General features: G+C 44.3%; 1 protein-coding gene across 1 annotated transcript in view; it reads left to right on the top strand.

Moving 5' to 3' along the window:
- The window catches only part of EXPH5 (exophilin 5), a 121295-nt gene that overhangs the window by 63888 nt on the left and 38955 nt on the right, over nt 1-18452 (top strand). The window contains exon 2 of the mRNA XM_088456717.1: nt 15725-15885. Coding sequence (XP_088312843.1) covers nt 15725-15885 — 161 coding nt within the window. The remainder of the gene's footprint in view (nt 1-15724; nt 15886-18452) is intronic.

Raw genomic sequence — 18452 nt, 5'->3', positions numbered from 1 at the left:
AGGGAGCCCACGGGTACTCGGAGTACAGACAGGCACCAGCCTTTAGATAGGCGCATAGGCTCAGTGGAAGTGAGTTATACAATGTCACTATGTTCTGCCATTCCTTAGAGTGTGTGTGTGTATGTATATACAGTATGTAAGTTTTATTATGTGATGTCATCCAAATCCATCCAGTGATTGGCCCAGAGCAGCTTGCCTGGGTGAAAGTTGTGCCCAGCGCACTCTGCCGTGAGGTCCGACCGGGACCCCAACTACTCCATTAGACATCCCAGACCTATTGCTACCCCTCTGTGAAGTTTTTATCCAAATCCATCCAGTGAAAGGCCCAGGACAAGCTCCCCGGGTCAAAGTTCTCCCCAGCATCCCCCAGTCTAAGTTCTGCTGAGTGTACACCAACGGGAGGTTTGACCGGGACCCTAACCCCCTAGTATGTCTTCTGAGATCCAATGTTACCACTTTGTGAAGATTTTGTTCAAATCCATCCAGTGGAAGGCTCAGAACAGGCTCCCCGGGTCAAAGTTCTGCCCAGCGTACAACAAAGGGAGGTCCAACTGGGACCCTAACCCCCCTAAAACCTGGCCAGGATGCAGCTGGACCATCTCGCGTTGGTTCCATCCCAGGGGTGTCTGAATGCATAACAAACAGACCAATTAAAATTATATATAAAAGATATATATCTTTTATGAGAATTTTTGTGGGGAAATGTTATAATCCTGAAGAAGCACAGTTCAGCTCTTGGTGACATTAGCTCTAGTTGCTCTAATCTTGTTCTAGGTCAGGGTGGACGACATGGGCCCCCCTTGTTCTCCACACTTACTGCACCTTTTTTATAGATGCACAACTATTGCCTGTATTTTACCACATTCTGGGCCTGATTCAGTGCCGGACGCTATTTGCGGACGGTCGTTCCAAAAAAGGGGCCGGCTATTTAAATTGAGCGCTCGCTCTTTGCGGTTTGTTGACGCCTCTATGTCTGAGCGAGCGAACGAAAAATGCGTTCGCTATTTTGTAAAGATGACCCTTTTCCATTCACATCACACGTCATCTCCGGTATTTATTAGATTAATCGGGTACATCAAAAGGCATCTGAACTGCTCGCAGTGCTTGTGGTAGGTTTTTCTTACCGCTATCACTGCCAGCAGTTGAGGCTAAAAGACAACCAAGTGACGTGGTCGATGACGCTCCTTTACTAATTATGCACTCCCATTAAACGCCCTTTTGACCGTTTGGCACGCCTGCGTTCGGATCTCCACTCCCCCGTTTTCAAGCACCTTCCCCTGTTACCACCCACAAACGGTACATTCTGTCAATCAAATTAGCAGCCCCTCGCTGTTTTGCGAGCGCATGATTTCCGACCGCAATGACTGGTTTGCGCATGCGCATTATGACCCATACGCATGCGCAGTTGTGCGAACATCGCTCAGAGCGAACGAGCGGCCGCTTACGAACGGCTCTGAATCAGGCCCTCTGTATGAAATACTTCTAATTTACAAAGCCATATACAAATCTACACAATAACACAATAATCCATCGCTTGACTTGTTCAAAATATCTCTCAATTTGACTTCTCCTTTCTGTGCAAGATCTGCGTCTCTCCTCCACATCATTACCTGCACTCATTCTCAGCTACAGGACTCTGGACCTTATTCAGAGTCGGTCGCGAGTGCCGATGCGCTCGTAACCAACGGGTCATTCAGACCCGCTCGCAAGCGCAGGACGCTCGCAAGTGGGTCGATGTTACCCCAATGCGCATGACGGAGGGAGCTCCGTCGTGTGCATACGTGAGACCCGGACAGCGACAGCCAAGCTGTCGCTCCGGGTCTCGCACCAAAGGGGGCGTGCTGTCGATGGTGACTGACAGCACGCCCCCTTTGGTGGGCGTGCCGGGGGCGTGGCTGCCAGATGGAGGCGTTCCCATGGGAACGCCTACCATCTGGGTCCGGCCCCACTGACATCACTAGTGATGTCAGTGGGAGTGATTTCGGCTCTGATAGAGCCAAAATCACTCCAGGGCTTGTGGTCACCGAGACACTACCGCAGGGTCTCGTCGCAAGCCCGATGGTCGCGATGGTCTTGACACAGCTATGCGAGCGGCCAGAAGGCCGCTCCATTTTCAGGTAGGAGGGCACTGATTCAGAGCGAGCGCTCTGGTCAGAGCGTCCGGCTCTGAATCAGGCCCTCTGTCGCTCTGGAGCTCGCTACCAAAGGGGAGGCTGTCGATGTTGATCAACAGCTGCCCCCGTTTGGTAGGCGGGCAGGGGGAGTGGTTTCCAAAATGGAGGCGTTCCTTTACGAATGCCTACCATTTTGTGGGCAGCCGCACTGACATCATCAGTGATGTCAGTGGGGAGCTTCCTGCTCCATCAGAGCAGAAAGCTTCCTGGGGCTTACGAGTGCCCAGACCCAACCTTAGGGTCTGGTCGTAAGCTCCGATGGTCGCGATGGTGATCACCATCGCGACCATCAACCTGGTCGGTCGTTAAGCTGTGGGTGGTAACCCACAGCTTAACGATCGACAAGGAGGTGGCCGTTCAGGATGCAAGCAGCCGCCCTGATTCAGTGTGACCGCTTGTATCTAACGACCGCCTCTGAATGAGGTCCTCTTTGTGGCTGCACCCACTCTCTGTAATTCCGTCCTCGTACAATAAGACTTTCCCTTAGCCTTCAAATCTTCAAAGTTGTCTGAAAACTCACTTCTTTGGCCAAGCTTATCAAATTCCTGAATCACCCTTTTAATTACTCTCACAGGCTATTCTACCACTCCTCTCTACACAGTTCACACAAAACTAACGTGTTCTCTGTCTATACTGAAATAACCCTCTGACCCTCTGGCTGTGTGAACGACACCAAGTATGTTCTACCTTTGCAAGCCAGCTGTACCAATATGCAGTATATGGCACTTAACTTCATGTATCACTCCCCTTATTGTCCTATACATTTTCCTTTAGCTTGCGATCAGGGACCTCTTATTAATCTCTGTTAACAACCAGTCATGTTTGTTCCCAATCATCTGGCGCTGTGTAAATGTAACTAATATTTCTGTCAGTCGTCTAGAAACATCTGTAGGATTCATTTGGCTGTTTATGTATTTGACTGTGAGGTAGGAACGACAGATTTTTACTTGTAATATTTACGATTTTATTGAATACATTTGTTATATGGCCGATGAAAACTGGATATACTCGTTCAGCCTCCGTAATCATCATCAACTTTGTGCTCGCTTCCAGCATAAGTGGGCGGATGCTGTACACGCCTGCGATTTGGCACACTCTCAGCTTGTTGTAGCTTTTACTGTACATTGGGCCTGATTCAGAGACGGACGGCAATGCAACAGCATTCTCTCACAGATCGCAGTTGCTAATATATGCTAATGCCTTCTAAAGCACAACCGAGCATATATCCGCCCGACGACGTACATCAGCATTAACATCGGTACTATCGACGCGCAGCAGGCAGTCACGCAGCATGTAAGACAAGTCTGACCAGCCGCAAACACCGCAGCTCCCCCGACACGCAGAGAGATCTCATCCTGCGCTGGAGATTACAATGGCTAATTTATGCACGCCCTCGAAACGGTCAGATACGCCTGCGTTTTGCTAACCACCTCCAAACGCTGAATACCTGTCACTCATTTTGCAGTTGGGTCCTCTGTACGAACGTAATTGCTGTGCGTGTGTGCAGTGCGGCATTAGCAAACAATCGCTCGTTCTACGAAAATATCTCTGAATCGGGCCTACTGTTCCCTGATGTAAAGGGACAACAAAATATTTTGCTTCCAGCTGAAAAATATAACAGTATTGAAAGCAAATTAAGAAACAATTTAAGTGAACAATCATTTTTATATAGAAGTTTGTGCATCTGTTTTACACGAGTCTCACACAATTACTCCGGCTCCTTCCACTGTTTAACTCTGCCTGTTGTTACTCACTAAGTACCATTCACAACATTGAGGGAGATGTTATCAAACCTTCGCCACTTGTCTTCTATAGAAGATTTGATACATACCTCCTTAATCACAGAAGTGATTAACGCTGGAAATAGTCTCTCCCTCTGCTTCACACATATTACCAAAAGGTGAACCAAGGAGAAATCCCTAATTACTCCAATGGTGCTTCATTCATTGCCAGGTAGAGCTCAGCTTTTCAACACAAAGTAACACCATCTCAGGATAGTGTTCGCTTTATCCGGCAATGGGCAGCAGCACAAGCCCCTTAGGTGCAGGGGAGCAGTGTGGGCACCACCCGGCTGTACCAGATGCTGAATACTGCTGAGCAGCTCCTGGCTCCAGAGACCTTTTAAGCCTGATGTCTGCAACGTTTAAGGGAGCTGAGAGCTGCTGTGGATTCAGCATACAGCAGCTGTAGCCTGTGAATAGTACTAGTAGTAGTGGGAATGAGGGCAGTGTGTGACATACTGGGGTCCTGCAGGCATAGTGATGTAATGTGCATACAGGGGGCACTGTGTGAGCTAATGTGCATGTTGGGGGCACCGTGTGACATAGAGTGCATACTGGGGGAGCCATGTGACAATGTGCATACTGTGGGCACTGTGTGACAATGTGCATACTGTGGGCACTGTGTGACAATGTGCATACTGTGGGCACTGTGTGACAATGTGCATACTGTGGGCACTATGTGACATTTTGTGCCCTAAGAATAGGGAAGATTACCTGTAGAGACTTCAATTTAAGACGTCTGTCAGGTGAATTTATTGATGCTGTATTTTTGAGAGTTTTTTTTTTTTTAACCATGTCATAAACGTATTTTTAAAAACCTATAAATATTTTAGTGGGAAAAAAAAAAAAATATTCGAAGAATAAACTGCCTCCCCCACCAGTGTTTGGGACACCCATTATCAACACCCTGCCCATGTCTATGGGCAAAGCGGACCACCGGCAGGGTTTGTCGCAGTGTTACCTATCAGTATCGCTGTCATGTATAGGCTAAAGCATGGCTTTTCGGACATTAATTTTGTTGTGCCGACCTATGTACTGTTCCCTGTAACACAGTCTACAAATAGACCTTTGTAATGTCACACCAATAGCTACAGCTCCTTATAATTAGTAATTAATGTAAGAGAAAAAAGTGAGAGTAATCCTCTAGTCGTAAAGGGATAATATATGGGCTTTCATGTCTTAACCAAGCCCTATGACCTTTGGTTTGTATGAAAGTGAACCTGTATGGAATACACCTGACACTTTGCAACTCTAGGAAAGCTGATATCAAATGCTGGTGGTTATATTGCTGTAGCAATACATAAGTCCAATCAGATAATACTTCATATGGAGACTTTTTACATTCAGCACATTTTTGAGAATGAGTTTCATTCACCAAAATGATGTTCTGGCGTTAATGGCGGAAGCCAAGGAATTGCTTTGAGATGTGAATTCTATTTAAATATCACTGCAGTTTCCAAAAGAAAACAATGATTAATGTGTCACACTTTGATGCCTTGTATTTAGGCAACATGAATCATTATCTGGAATGGGTGGATCAATCTATCTTGCCATTTACACTTGTAGCCATGAGAAACGCATGGCTATGACTGTAATGTAGCAATTCGCATGCAGACAGGCTATAGATAGACGAAGGCAGCAGCTGATGGTCTGAGACGGAGCTCTCCAGTAGTGTATGGTGGCTTCTCGGGTGCTGGGAAGGGGTGCCATGTATTGGGGGCCATGATGTCCTATGTGGGGTGAATATGTTGTGAACAGTGGAGGAGGTGCCCTTCAGAGCTGGAGCCTCCATTGTCTCCCTGTCATGGTTGGAGTCTGAGAATTACCTGATTCAGGTGTTGAAGTGGATTCATCGGAGACCGGCTTAACTGGAACCATGGTTGAGGTAAATAGCTCTATTTGCAAAATAATTGTATAGCAGTGAGAACAGGAAACTTGTAACGTTGGAGTGGAACCAGTAGAAGATTTGGAGGAACCGGACCGGGACCAGTAGGAAGACTTGCTGAACTGGACAGGATATCAGTAGGTGACTTGGAGGAACCGGACTGGGACCGGCATGAAGATTTGCTGAACTGGACAGGATTTCAGTAGGTGACTAGGAGGAACCGGACAGGGACCGGCAGGAAGATTTGCTGAATAGACTGAAGGAAAGAGTCTTCCAATAATCTCTGAACCTGGAAAAGAAACTGCAGACTTGAAACTTAAGTGAACTGCTACTGGATCTTCGGACAAGAGTTTTGAACTTGAAGGATTTGGATCTTGACTCTGGACTGGAATAATGTGGATCGGACTGAAGAACTTGGACTTGGACTCCGGACTGGAGTAACGTGGACAGAGCTGGTGAACTTGGAACTTGACTTCGGACTGGAACAATGTGAATTGAACTGATGAACATGGAACTTGACTCCGGACTGGCGTAATGTGAATTGACTTGGAATATCACTCCGGACTGGAGTATCGTGGAATGGACTTGGAATATCACTTCGGACTGGAGTATCGTGGAATGTACTTGGAATATCACTCCGGACTGGAGTATCGTGGAATGGACTTGGAATATCACTCTGGACTGGAGTATCGCGGAATGGACTTGGAATATCACTCCGGACTGGAGTATCGTTTGCTGTGCTGGGAAGCACTGGTAACACACAGGGAACTCAGGACCATAAGTCATGCAACAGCAATGGACATTATGCACTGGCCTGGGAACTAGTAGGATTTCTGGATGCTCTAGGCATATTCGTGTAGCAGAATTACTGATAGAACTAGTCTGGGAACCAGCAGGATTTCCGGACGCGTCAGGTATAGCAATCAGCAGGAGCCTGGAATACACTAGTACATGGACGAAGCACAAACAATACACCACGAGAAGTAACGAGATGTTCAGGCCCAGAATGCTATCAGAGGAGGATGTATATACCCTGGGTCTGGCAGGAATTGGTGGATACGGTCAGGTGGTCTGGTAGTAGCACTCTGAGTGGTGGAGGGCACAACATGCAGAGGCTAGCAGTGTTCACTGACAGAGGTGAGCCCAGGTGAACAATCACTGTGGAAAGGAGAGCACAGTCCAAATGCATACACAGAAGTGCTGCAGCCAGCATGATCAGGACAGATCTCCCGTGCGGATTACACATACAGATCCACGGGACAGCTGACAGGGGTAAGTCTCAAGGCAAAAGATGAAAAACTAGCCAGGGTCGTGACACTCCCATAGTTCTGCCACTGGTATATTATTATCATGTGTATATATATATATATATATATATATATATAAATATATATATATATATATATATACCGACAGAAGGTGCAGCACTCCTTGCTCTTAATAACAGTTCAAAACAACGGCTTGATATAGCAACGTTTCAGTGCCTTTATTACCGCACTGTCATCAGGCTTAAATGATATGACATACAAACACTGTTTAAATACAGTCTACTTACCACCACGTGCATCAGTGCCCAAACAGATGGGCAACGCGTACATGTCAGACGCGCATAATGATGACGTCATCGCGCACGATGAGTTATACGTGATTACCATCACCATGGTTACAGATAAACACATACAAGTAAAATGGACCTTATTCACCGCTACGTCCTATGCGATATAGTTTCTGGATAGTGACATAATTATATATATATACTGTACAAGCTGGTCAGCATGGGCCGCTGTGTGTGAACGCACCCTTACTGTGCATGAACGCCAGTTGTAAGTGTAGATCTGTTCGGAATGCTCTGATCTTGCATTTTCTTGAGCTCGTTTTCTGAAAGAATGCTATAAAGTGTTTAAAAATGTATATTGGCTTAATAGGATGAAAATTGTTAAAGATGTTTAAATGATGACGCTGTGAAATACATTACAATGTTTTGCGATATACAGTCAGGTGCATAAATATTGGGACATTGACAGAATTGTCATATTTTGGCCTCTATTCACCACCACAATGACTTTGAAATTAAACAAACAAGATGTGCTTTAACTGCAGACTTTCAGATTTAATTTGAGGGTAATTACATCCAAATCAGGTGAACGGTGTAGGAATTACAACGGTTTCTATATGTGCCTCCCACTTTTTAAGGGGCCAAAAGTAATGGGACTATCAACTCAAAAGCTATTTCATGGACAGGTGTGGGCTATTCCCTCATTATTTCATTATCGATTAAGCAGGTAAAAGGTCTGGAGTTGATTCTAGGTGTGAAATTTGCATTTGGAATCAGTTGCTGTCGACTCTCAATATGAGATCCAAAGAGCTGTCACTATCAGTGAAGCAAGCCATCATTAGGCTGAAAAATCAAAACAAACCCATCAGAGAGATAGCAAAAACATTAGGTGTGGCCAAATCATCTGTTTGGAACATTGTTAAAAAGAAAGAACGCACCGGAGAGCTCAGCAACACCAAAAGACCCGGAAGACCACGGAAAACAACTGTGGTGGATGACAGAAGAATTATTTCCCTGGTGAAGAAAAACCCCTTCACAACAGTTGGCCAAATCAAGAACACTCTCCAGGAGGTAGGTGTATATGTGTCAAAGTCAACAATCAAGAGAAGACTTCACAAGAGTGAATATAGAGGGTTCACCACAAGATGTAAACCATTGGTGAGCCACAAAAACAGGAAGACCAGATTACAGTTTGCCAAACAACATCTAAAATAGCCATTACAGTTCTGGAACAACATCTTATGGACAGATGAGACAAAGATCAACTTGTACCAGAGTGATGGCAAGAGAATAGTATGGAGAAGGAAAGGAACTGCTCATAATCAAAAACATACCACCTCATCAGTGAAGCATGGTGGTGGTAGTGTCATGGCGTGGGCATGTATGGCTGCCAATGGAACTGGTTCCCTTGTATTTATTGATGATGTGACTGCTGACAAAAGCAGCAGAATGAATTCTGAAGTGTTTCGGGCAATATTATATGCTCATATTCAGTCAAATGCTTCAGAACTCATTGGACGGCACTTCACAGTGCAGATGGACAATGACCCGAAGCATACTGCAAAAGCAAGCAAAGAGTTTTTTAAGGCTAAAAAGTGGAATGTTATGCAATGGCCAATCCTCTGACCTGAATCCGATTGAGCATGCATTTCACTTGAAGACAAAACTGAAGGGAAAATGCCCCAAGAACAAGCAGGAACTGAAGACATTTGCAGTAGAGGCCTGGCAGAGCATCACCAGGGATGAAACCCAGCGTCTGGTGATGTCTATGCTTTCCAGACTTCAGGCTGTAATTGCCTGCAAAGGATTTGCAACAAAGTATTAAAAAGTGAAAGTTAGATTTAGGATTGTTTATTTTCTCCCATTACTTTTGGTCCCTTAAAAAGTGGGAGGCACATATAGAAACTGTTGTAATTCCTACACCGTTCACCTGATTTGGATGTAATTACCCTCAAATTAAATCTGAAAGTCTGCAGTTAAAGCACATCTTGTTTGTGTCATTGCAAAGCCATTGTGGTGGTGAATAGAGGCCAAAATATGAAAATTCTGTCAATGTCCCAATATTTATGCACTTGACTGTATATGTCATATTATGTCCAGTTCTGACTCTTGTCTCATGGCCTAGTTCAGAGGTGGGCACGTCGCAATTTTATTTTTTTATACTGTGCATGCCTATGAGTCTTACTGCGTATGCGCCAAGTGTGATTACCGATGGCAGTCGCTGTAAGGACTTGGACGCAGTGTGATTTACAGTCAGGGAGCATTTGTGGGAGGTAACTGGGGGGGGGCGAGGCTAACGCAGGTGTGTCGAGTCTGGTTTGGGAACTTGTGTCAGCCTGTGAATTTGTACACAGTGGTAAAGGCTCCGACAGCTTACATCTATCTGAGCAACCATAGGGTCTCCGTGGTGCAACCGATGGTGTGTCTTTGTGCGCAAGCGTGGGCGTCTCAGTACAAATATAAGCAGCAGCGACATTTGCATATCTTCGCGATGGGATTCACGTGCTCCTCTGAATTGACCAATCTCTGGACCTGATACAGACCCGGTCGCAAGCGCTGAGCACTCGCAACCGGGTCGATGGTGGCCCAGAGCGCATGCGCACGACGTAGCCGGCTCCGTCGTGCGCATGCGCGAGACCCGGATAGCGATGGGCAAGCTGTCGCTCCGGGTCTCGCACCAAAGGGGGCATGCTGTCGATGTTGAGTGACAGCACGCCCCCTTTGGTGGGCAGGCCTGGGGGGTGGCTGCCCAGACGGAGGCGTTCCCATGAGAATGCCTACCATCTGGGGGCGGCCCCACTGACATCACAAGTGATGTCAGTGGGAGAGCTTTCGGCTCTGAGACCCTACCACAAGGGTCTCGTCGCAAGCCCGATGGTCGCGATGGTCTTGACCATCGCGACTATCTTCCTGGCCGCTCGCTATAGCTGTGGATGGTCACCCACAGCTATGCGAGCGGCCAGGAGGTCGTTCCAAAAAAAAAAAAAAAGACCGGCCCTGATTCAGAGCAAGCGCTCTGTCAGAGCGACCGGCTCTGAATCAGGGCCTCTGTTCATATAACAAGCTACAGGAGGAAGAGACATCATGTGGTTCTAATCTGATTTCCAAGGCAAAAAAATCTTCTGGTTAAAGGGTCTGTCCACTCTTAGATGAGTGTCATTTATTGTCTTGTACAGTACATACCCTCTTGCAACTTTAACTAAACACATTAATTATCTCTCTAATGTGTTTTCGGGTATTTCTTCCTTCAGTCAGGCACAACTGCTTCTGCTGTGCTGATGTTCTGCAGGCCCAGTACTATAGAGCTGTGTTGTATTCTAGGGCAATGAAAATGAACAACTCTACCTGACAATATAATATACGACCACACAGATTACAAAGAAAGCAGGAAGCTAAAGCAGTGTATCTAGGGCATACACAATCCAATAAATAAATCATGTGAAGGTGGACACTCTAGTGCAGTGGTTTCCAAACGTTCTTAAGTCACGGTTCCCTAGAATTTCAGTACTTAATTCAAAGTACCCTTAGGCCAAAAGTTTCTTTTCGAGAAGTTCAGAAAAAAATTATGAAATGAAATAAATAGGCCTTACCTGTTATCCTTAGTGTCAGTTATGTGGTGGTAGACAGGGTTATGCTACTATTTGTCCACGTGTTTTATGATAGGCAAAACCAGTGCTGGTGGCTGCCAATCACATTGACCATAATTTGACTTGGTCTTGGACCACCAACCTGTTAAATTGAATGATCATTTGCGCTCCTTGTTGTTTTAGATAATATTGATTATAAATCATTTAAGCGAGTATATCAGAATTACTCGGTAGGAGTCGCAATAATTTGCATATTGTAATAAGGAGAAATATATATATATATATATAAGTATTCACATCGCTTCACTTTTTCCACATTTTGTTATGTTACAGCCTTATTCCAAAATGGAATAAATTCATTTTTGTCCTCAAAATTCTACACACAATACCCCATAATGACAACATGTAAAAAGTTTTTTTGAGATTTTTGCAAATTTCATAAAAAAAAACAACTAAGAAATCACATGTACATAAGTACTCACAGCCTTTGCTCAATACTTTGTTGATGCACCTTTGGCAGCAATTACAGCCTCAAGTCTTTTTGAATATGATGCTACAAGCTTGGCACACCTATCTTTGGGCAGTTTCGCCCATTCCTCTATGCAGCACCTCTCAAGCTCCATCAGGTTGGATGGGAAGTGTCGGTGCACAGTCATTTTCAGATCTCTCCAGAGATGTTCAATCAGATTCAAGTCTGGGCATTAGCTGGGCCACTCAAGGACATTCACAGAGTTGACCTGAAGCCACTCCTATGATATCTTGGCTATTTGCTTAGGGTCGTTGTCCTGTTGAAAGATGAACCGTCACCCCAGTCTGAGGTCAAGAGCGCTCTGGAGCAGGTTTTCATCCAGGATGTCTCAGTACATTGCTGCATTCATCTTTCCCTCTATCCTGACTAGTCTCCCAGTTTCCCCTGCTGAAAAACATCCCCACAGCATGATGCTGCCACCACCATGCTTCACTGTAGGGATGGTATTGGCCTGGTGATGAGCGGTGCCTTGTTTCCTCCAAACATAATGCCTGGCATTCACGCCAAAGAGTTCAATTTTTGTCTCATCAGACCAGTGAATTTTGTTTCTCATGGTCAGAGTCCTTCAGGTGCATTTTGACAAACTCCAGGTGAGCTGCCATGTGCTTTTTACTAAGGAGTTGCTTGCGTCAGGCCACTGTACAATACAGGCCTGATTGGTGGATTGCTGCAGAGATGTTTGTCCTTCTGGAAGGTTCTCCTCTTTCCACAGTGGAATGCTGTAGCTCTGGCAGAGTGACCATCTGGTTCTTGGTCACCTCCCTGACTAGGGCCCTTCTCCCAGTTTTTATGGCCGGCCAACTCTAGGAAGAGTCCTGGTAGTTCCGAACTTCTTCCATTTACGGATGATGGAGGCCACTGTGCTCATTAAGACCTTCAAAGCAACAGATATTTTTCTGTACCCTTCCCCAGATTTGTACCTCGAGACAATCCTGTCTCAGAGGTCTACAGACAATTCCTTGGACTTCATGCTTGGTTTGTCCTCTGACATGCACTGTCAAGTGTGGGACCTTATATAGACAGGTGTATGCCTTTCAAAATGTCCTATCAACTGAATTTACCACAGGTGGACTCCAATTAAGCTGTAGGAACATCTCAAGGATGATCAGTGGAAACAGGATGCACCTGAGCTCAATTTTGAGCTTCATAACAAAGGCTGTGAATACTTATGTACATGTGATTTATTAGTAGTTTTTTTTTTTATTATTAAATTTGCAAAAATCTCAAAAACACCTTATACATGTTGTCATTATGGGGTATTGTGTGTAGAATTTTGAGGACAAAAATTAATTTATTCCATTTTGGAATAAGGCTGTAACATAACAAAATGTGGAAAAAGTCCAGCGCTGTGAATACTTTCCGGATGCACTGTATATACCTGTAGTGTATTTTAGAAGCGCCTGAATATTAATATTTGAATAGTACCCCTGCAAGTGCCCTGCGGCAGGGTGCCACGCCCCCCAGTTTGGGAACCACTGCTCTAATGTATAATATCTTCTGGGCCTGGTAAAATAAGCAGTTATAAACTCATGCTAGTGTAATACAGCCTTATAGCTCAGATTCACACCTATGCTATAAGCTTGCTTTATTTCAGTTATTTATTTGTATAACCGTTCTTAGAATAATGGGAAATTACCTCGGCATGTGTCTTCACTTAAAACAGTGTATGTAAACCAATGTAAAAGTTTGGCTGAAGAAAGGCATCAGAGGTTTGTTATATATTTTGTGTGATATATATTTTCTCATCATAATGGAAGACAGCAGCTGTGACACTGTAACGTGGCATTTCTCGTGCAGATACAGCCGCAGCGGCACACAGAATATAGGCATGCCGCATATTTTTTAATTAGCAGACGCTGCTTGTGCGTCCTATCTCTTTATGAATAAGACGCATTTTAAGGGAAAAAGTCACCCGAAAAGTGGATCGGCGACACTAGAAAGGCTGTTTAACGTGCAAGGAGGCTAGATGCATGAGAACACATTTTGTAGTGCATTTGACATATAGTTAAAACAGGAAAATAACAAAGCGGAGTGAGTAGCCATGGTATATTTCTTTTGGAGGGTATATGATAGAGATGCATACAGCATGCAGTCACACTACCCTATAGTGCGGCCTGGTGTCCTGGACCAGGTCACAGACAGCAGCAGTCACCTGTAAAGGGATTTGCTCGCTGTGCCACGATGCTCAAAACTGGGGCACAGACAAAGATTTCATACACCGCATCCTATCCTAGCAACATGGCGGAATGTGTGTCATGCCTGGTTAACCCTTTCATTGCTGGGAGCAGAGCTGTGCAGTGTTTTAAAGCCCACGGTATGAAATGTGACGATGGCACATTGGATTTGAATTCAAATGGTTAATTCTTCAAATTATATTCCAAGTCCCGTGAGTCGTTATTGGGCCAAATACTGTTCTGAAGAAGGACTTGCACAAAGTGCCCGTTCTGTAGGCCTCCATGTTTCAGAGACTATTTTATTTTTTTTTTATAAACATTTTATTGAAGTTTTACACATTTACAGAATGTATTTTTATTTTTATTTAATTTTATTTTGCTCAAAGTATGTTGCACACAAAGCCATGTTTTCACTGTAAAGAGAAATGAAGTTTTGCCGCCTACAGCCGGGCATCTACAGAGCCAGTGACAATGAGCTGTCACTAGGACAGACAGACACACCCAGACAGTCACTGAATAGAGATGCAGCTTGCCTGCGCTACAACTAACGTTTACAATGACAGCATCCATTAACCGCCCATCTAACATAAGCTCGTAGACTATACCTAACATATTAGATATCCCTCCTCACTGGGCCTTCCACATATCATTGCTGTTTAGTTGTCCAGGGTCTCAATTTAACTAGCTGTAGTGGAACTACAAGTTCCAGCATGCACTGACAAAGAATGCCTAAGTGTGATGTATAAACTCCCTTACATGCAATGTTATCACCCAGATGCTGAACAAGACAGGACCATTAGAAAATCTAGATAAAAGATCTCGCTGCTCAGTCTATAATAATAAGTTATAGGTAGAAAAAACGATGCATAATGTAAATCCAGTTGCAATAAACTATATATATATATATATATATATATATATATATATACATATATATATATATATATTCCAAAATGTCCACACTCCAGTATAGCAAGAGTACAGGTGGGGTGCTCAATTTAAAGGCAGTTAGAGCTGTCCATTTATATACAGAGAAAATAATCGGCACTCACCAAATATATGAAAAAAGACTCATTTATTAGTGCAAAAGCAGGTTTTGAAATACCCATTGCAGCAAGATACAAAATGTTCAGTCCAGTCGACGTTTCGATCCCTATCATATCCTGCACTTGGTTGTTTATCAGAAATTGTTGTTGCATGGTCGCTGTGGTCTTGATAAAGATCCTGGATAGGGATCGAAACGTCGACTGGACTGAACCTTTTGTATCTTGCTGCAATGGGTATTTCAAAACCTGCTTTTGCACTTATAAATGAGTCTTTTTTCACATATTTGGTGAGTGCCGATTATTTTCTCTGTATACATATATATATATATATATATATATATATATATACTATGCTAGAGCGCCCTGTATCACAGTAACAGGTGACACTAAGGGGTCTATTTATCAAGCAGTTAAAGTGTGGAGAAGTTGCCTATAGCAGCCAATCAGCTTTGAAGTGGCATTTATCAAGTAAAGTCTATAAAATAAAAGGTAGGAGCTGATTGGTTGCTACGGGCAACTTCTCCACTGGTCCATTTCTCCACACTTTTCACTGCTTGATAAATAGACCCCTAATAGTGAGTTTGTGTAGCACTTTCCACACTGTATCTTACTTGCTAGTTATATAGCTAATACTCCCAGCAACCGTCACAGATGTGACCAAAGCAACCCTGTGTTTTACTCCGGTTATATAGTGCCCCTGTCTGTATACGCTCCCTGTGGTTTCCACCCCGTCTGGCTCACCTACTCCGCATCAGCGTGTTATATGTGTGTCATGCCTGTCCCCTCTGAGAAGATCTTCACATCTGCCGCCGTCTCCTGTACAGCAGGAGCGTCCTCTCCTAGCCGTGCCTGACATCACCAAACATCTGGTCCAACAGGTTTTCTCCTCTCCGGCATCCACAGCATACCTAATCATTGTAATAACCAGGCAGCATTGCGAGGCAGGCTCTCTCTGTGGACGGTCGCCTGATTTCTCCTGATATTTCGTTTCAGCAAACTCAAGAGTTCGAAGCGGGATGTGAAATGGCTCCACGCGTTGTCTGGAGAGTGGTTCGAAGAGATCCAGAAAAAGAAATTTAAGGATGACACAGACGTAAGGAGCCTGGTGAGGCCACCTCTGACCCAACATCTCGGGAGGAAAACCCCTAAAGGCGGTGAGTCAGGCAAAGATACAGTGGGAGGAGGTGGGTTTTCTGTAAACAATGAAAGGTAAGAAAAAATAATCACTTTCACTGACTGAGACAAAATACCAGTGTAATGATAGACACAGCCTCTGAAGGGTTATCATATGTCACCGTAAGGGAGCTGACTGTAATCCCTAGGCTAAATACTGAAGCACTTCTGGCTATTCTCTCTTTTCACATTGGAAACTGCTCAATAATCCAGAATGGGCTGGCCGTAGCAATTACTATCCAACGTAGGCATGTGGCCAGGGCTGGGTGTTTTCTAGCTGATGTATACAGTATTAGAAAGCCTTGCTCTGGGTAATATTACTGCACAACAGCAAAGTGTTTTTAGCCTAACATTGTACCATCCTGCCCTTTCTACAGAATGTATTCGGGTTATGTGTACATTGGAAAGTGTAGTGGACGGCTAGACCTGTAAAGTGGGGGGTATTTTTTGTGAATGGGAAGGCTTGGCCGTAGGGGCACTCTTGCCCCCCAGGGGCGACTCCAAAGTTTGTTTGTTTTTACAGATTACAATAAGCAATAAGGTCAACAAATCATCCTACGGGGATATACTTACCAGGGCACACTTACCAAATAGAGAATCTGGGTTACTGTATAACCTAAAATATAAGGGGCACAGCAGATTCAACTACAAGACTTCAATAGAGACAATAGTTACGTTGCTTCTGTGGTTTATCATGAGTTGCTTGTGTTCGCTACAATGCTAAAGGCTGCCAGCTTTCCTGTGGGGACAGACAGAAAGCGTCATCTGTAAACTAATGGGTTCTAAACCGAAAAAAATCAATGTAATGTACAGTATATTGTTGCAACATAGGGGTCAATACAATTAGGAGGGGGTTTGCCCAATGAAAGTCGCATACATCGCGTGAATGTGTGCACCGGAAAATTTCGAGATTCAAATAGAAATGCCAATTCGCAGAACTTGCGGCGAGGTTGTGCGACATTTATTATAAAAAGCGACCTGGAAGAAGTGCTTGAAAAACCATCAGACCCCCAAAAAGTGACAGCTGAGATAGCAGGACCATATAGAAGGATGTTAGAGGCCATAAGGAAAGTATTGGAAGTTCTTAAAAGGTGTCAAATGGCTGATTTATGCACATTATAATTATTAATGGTGGAAAAGTGATTGGAGCAAGTGTTGTTTTCTTTTTTTGAATCAAATTTAAAGTCTTTCCAGCATATTGGGATAAAGAAAAATGTCTGTACAGTGGTTACTTCCTTATTGTTACATTGCTGTAAGTGCATAGCTTTATTATCTCAGTTCAACCTCTTTAATTATCCCGGTGACACTAACAAGCAGTAATTAAATATATGTGACATCATTTCCAGCCTTGATGATCATTGTGACAAATTAAAATTAATCAAAATGATGATATTTTTATGTGTTTATTAAGTTATTCGTTTTCATTGTGCACTAGAAAAAAAAAAAGATGTTTCTACCTTAATAGACGATCATCTGTGAATTGTATCTGTAAACATCCTGAGTACATAAATTACATAAATGACTAAAATGTAAAATTAAATTTCCATTTCAAGGTGTTAACCAAATAATCTGGTAATACCATACTTGCCTGCTGTCCCGAAACGTCTGGGAGGCTCCCAAAAATCATGTGGCGCTCCCAGCTGCCCGGAAGAGTGGACAAGTCTCCAGGCCGCCAGCAGCACCCACCCACCGCCATCGACTTCATTCCTGCAGCCGTCCATTTATAGAAAACAAGTAGGCAGTCCGGTAGGAGCGCGATTCAGTGTGTCATAGTAGTCCCGCCCCCTGCTGCACAATGCTGGTAATCTTGAATCCCGCTCTGCCCCCAATCATGCGTCACGCCCCCCACTGGGCTGACCTGATGCCTCCTTTCCTGATCCAGATGGACACAGTAGATAGTAGTTTAGGACAGTGTACAGTAGCCTGTAAGTAGATAGTTTAGGACAGTGTAGTGCCTATGACACAGTACAGTAGCCTGTAAGTAGGTAGTTTAGGACAGTGTAGTGCCTCTGACACAGTACAGTAGCCTGTAAGTAGGTAGTTTAGGACAGAGTAGTGCCTGTGAGACAGTACAGTAGCCTGTAAGTAGATAGTTTAGGACAGTGTAGTGCCTCTGACACAGTACAGTAACCTGTAAGTAGGTAGTTTAGGACAGTGTAGTGCCTCTGACACAGTACAGTAGACTGTAAGTAGGTAGTTTAAGACAGCGTAGTGCCTCTGACACAGTACAGTAGCCTGTAAGTAGGTAGTTTAGGACAGTGTAGTGCCTCTGACACAGTACAGTAGCCTGTAAGTAGGTAGTTTAGGACAGTGTAGTGCCTCTGACACAGTACAGTAGCCTGTAAGTAGGTAGTTTAGGACAGTGTAGTGCCTCTGACACAGTACAGTAGCCTGTAAGTAGGTAGTTTAGGACAGTGTAGTGCCTCTGACACAGTACAGTAGCCTGTAAGTAGGTAGTTTAGGACAGTGTAGTACCTCTGACCCAGTACAGTAGCCTGTAAGTACATAGTTTAGGATAGTGTAGTGCCTCTGACACAGTACAGTAGCC

The sequence above is a fragment of the Taudactylus pleione genome, unplaced genomic scaffold (assembly GCF_031769625.1).
Source record: "Taudactylus pleione unplaced genomic scaffold, aTauple2 ptg000711l, whole genome shotgun sequence".
NCBI lineage: Eukaryota > Metazoa > Chordata > Amphibia > Anura > Myobatrachidae > Taudactylus > Taudactylus pleione.
This window is presented reverse-complemented; position numbering and strand designations above follow the sequence as displayed.